Below are 3,567 nucleotides of genomic sequence, written 5' to 3' on the forward strand. Positions count from 1 at the left end.
AAATTTTTTGAAAAGGAAATAAAATAAAAAGTATGTTCTCTGACAATAATATGATAAAACTAGAAGTAAATAGGAGAATAATAAAAGGAAAATCTCCGAATACTTGGAAATTAAATGATATGCATCTAAATGAGCCACAGGTCAAAAGGAAGTCTTCAGGAAGATTAGCCAAGATTTAAAACTGAACAAAAATAAAATACAACATAACAGAAACTGTGGGATGAAGACAAAGCAGTGCGTGTATGTGCTAGTCACTCAGGCGTGCCTGACTCTGCAACCCCATGGACTGTAGCCCCCCAGTCCTCTAACCATAGGATTTTCCAGGCAAGAATACTGGAGTGGATTGCCATTTCCTTTTCCAGGGGATCTTCCCGAACTTGGAATAGAACCTGGCTCTCCTTCATTGCAGGCAGATTCTTTATCAACTGAGCCATCAGGGAAACCCTACTTAGAGGGAAATTATAGCATTAAATGCTTATATCGAAAAGAAAGATTTTATATCAATAATCTAAGCTTCCTCCTTAAGAAGCTAAAAAAAAGCAAAATGAACACAAAGCAAGTTAAAGAGAGAAAATAATGAAGATAAAGGCAGAAATCAATAAAATTTAAACCAGGAAAACAATAAAGAAAATCAGTGAAACAAAGCTGACTCTTTGGAAAGATCTATAAAATTAATAAATGTCTATTAATATTAACCCCCCCCAAAAAAAGAGAGAAAACATTATTTACCAATTGGAGGAATAAAAAAAGATTATCACAATTGTCACCAAATATCTCATAACTATTAAAGAAATTGAATTCATAGTTTTAAAACTTCTGCAAGAAGTCTCCAGGCCTAGATAATTTCACTGGAGAATTTTACCAAACATTTAAAGAAATAAAACCATTCTATGTAATCTTTTCTAACAAGTAAAAATGGGCAAAACATTTCTCGAGTCATTTTATGAGGCTAGCATTATACTGACACCAAAATCAGGCAAAGACAGTACAGTCAGTTCAGTCGCTCAGTCGTGTCCGACTCTTTGCGACCCCATGAACTGTAGCATGCCAGGCCTCCCTGTCCATCACCAACTCCTGGAGTTCACTCAAACTCACGTCCATTGAGTCAGTGATGCCATCCAGCCATCTCATCCTCTGTCGTCCCCTTCTCCTCCTGCCCCCAATCTCTCCCAGCATCAGAGTCTTTTCCAATAAGTCAATTCTTCGCATGAGGTGGCCAAAGTATTGGAGTTTCAGCTTTAGCATCATTCCTTCCAAAGAATACCCAGGACTGATCTCCTTTAGAATGGACTGGTTGGATCTCCTTGCAGTCCAAGGGACTCTCAAGAGCCTTCTCCAACACCACAGTTCAAAAGCAACAATTCTTGGGTGCTCAGCTTTCTTCACAGTCCAACTCTCACATCCATACATGACCATAGGAAAAACCATAGCCTTGACTAGACGGAGCTTTGTTGGCAAAGTAATGTCTCTGCTTTTGAATATCCTATCTAGATTGGTCATAACTTTTCTTCCAAGGAGTAAGCGTCTTTTAATTTCATGGCTGCAATCACCATCTGCAGTGATTTTGGAGCCCCCCAAAATAAAGTCTGACACTGTTTCCACTGTTTCCCCATCTATTTGCCATGAAGTGATGGGACCAGATGCCATGATCTTAGTTTTCTGAATACAACAACTAAATGCCTACATACCAGTATCACTTATAAACAAATCCTCAAAAATATTAACAAATTAAATCTAGCAAAATATGAAAAGAATAATACACCATGACCAAGTCAGCTTTGTCTCAGGAATGCAAAGCTGGTTCAATGTTCAAAATCTATCAACATAATTCACCATATTAACAGTCTAAAGATGAAAACTCTTATGGTCATATCAATTGACATACAGAAATCATTTTAGGAAGTTCAACATTAAGGAAACTTCCTCAGTGTGATAAAGGTCATCTGTAAAAACACAACTAACATCTTACCTAACGGGGAAATGCTGAATGTTTTTCTAAGATCAGTAATAAGACAAGCATAATTTTAGGCATGCATATTAGATGGCTGAAACTCTAAAGCAAAGCAAGGAGTCTATTATTCAAGCCAGGATAATGGTTACCTCTGGGAAAGGAGGTAGAGAAGTGGTTGCAATTCGAAGGGGCACAGAAGGGTCTTCCAAATGTTGGCAATACTGTTGTCTATTTTTTGACCTAATGGTATTCTCATCAGTGTTTACATCACAATTTGTTGTGTATTTATCTTTGGCACTTTCCTGTATTTCCATTATATTTTCAACGCAGTGTTATAGAAAAAAATTAATATTTAAAAAAATTTTAAATGTTACTTTCTTTAGAGAGAATTTTTTCTTTAGAAAGAATAATTTAGTACGATACTCCTCGTAACTTTATATTTTTATTTTACTTTGCTTTTTAAAGCCAGAACATTTATTGCTTGACTAATCATTGAAATCCTTAAGATGAACCAGATACCGCGACAGCTGCCCTTTGGGGTTTAAGTGCTGTTCTTTCATGGAATCCATGCCTGAATGTGCCGTATACAGATTTTAGGTGCTGCATTCGACCAGTCCCTGTGGTATTTCGTCTTTTAGCTTTGCCACTCCAGTTATACTTTCTCTTTTGTTTGGCAGGATAGCCACATTTGCCGTAGGTTGACTTCTGAAGGTGGTAGGCTTTAGAGCCACAGCAGCAGCACAGCGTGTGTGTCTTATTCTGATGCTTTCCAAATGATGAGGTTCCCTTTGTCATCTTGCCCTGCCCAACTTTCTATATTTTTAATATTAATGCTGCTGCTGCTAAGTCTCTTCAGTCATGTCCGACTCTGTGCGACCCCATAGACGGCAGCCCACCAAACTCCCCCGTCCCTGGGATTCTCCAGGCAAGAACACTGGAGTGGGTTGCCATTTCCTTCTCCAATGCATGAAAGTGAAAAGTGAAAGTGAAGTCGCTCAGTCGTGTCCGACTGTTAGTGACCCCATGGACTGCAGCCTACCAGGCTCCTCCATCCATGGGATTTTCCAGGCAAGAGTACTGGAGTGGGGTGCCATTGCCTTCTCCAATATTAACGCTAACAATTTATAAATACTTGAAGTAAAAAATCTCTGGAGATTTTATTGTATTCAAACCAAAGTCATAGTTTTAGCTACTCAGCATGGAACTTGCTTAACTCCTGAGGTTTGGTTTTCTCACCAATACAGTGAGGAGTGGGCTAGAAAGTCTCTTCTGGTTGTGGGTGGGGCCCCAGCGCAGAAGGAACACAGGGGATCAACTAGCAAGCTTCTTAGTGTGTTTTCAGCTTCAATCCAACCCTTTCTGATTGAAAAACTGTCAAAAATTGGCCTTAATTACCTAAAAGCTTTTTATATAAGTTCCTTAAAAGATTATTTATAGTAAAGCCATTTAATATCATTAAGATAATTCCATGTGCATGTAAAAAAAAAAAAACATTTTAAATTCCAGTGATGGCTCAAAATGTCTGTCCTACTTTTTTAGGTTTCCACTTGTTTAAAATAGTATTTAAAATAAAAATTTGAACCAAAGAGCCAATAGGAATTTGGAAAAACAAGCAT

General features: G+C 37.9%; 1 protein-coding gene across 1 annotated transcript; it reads right to left on the reverse strand.

Moving 5' to 3' along the window:
* Positions 1-2,280: 2,280 nt before the first annotated feature.
* Positions 2,281-2,884, reverse strand: LOC147371748 (large ribosomal subunit protein eL37-like). The gene has a single exon (XM_086399785.1). It carries the CDS (start codon positions 2,744-2,746, stop codon positions 2,453-2,455), a length of 294 nt encoding a protein of 97 aa, XP_086255911.1. The 5' UTR covers positions 2,747-2,884; the 3' UTR covers positions 2,281-2,452.
* Positions 2,885-3,567: the final 683 nt, after the last annotated feature.

Source organism: Bos grunniens, chromosome 5 (genome assembly GCF_055505025.1).
Source record: "Bos grunniens cultivar Pamir isolate PY7600 chromosome 5, Bosgru_T2T1.0, whole genome shotgun sequence".
NCBI lineage: Eukaryota > Metazoa > Chordata > Mammalia > Artiodactyla > Bovidae > Bos > Bos grunniens.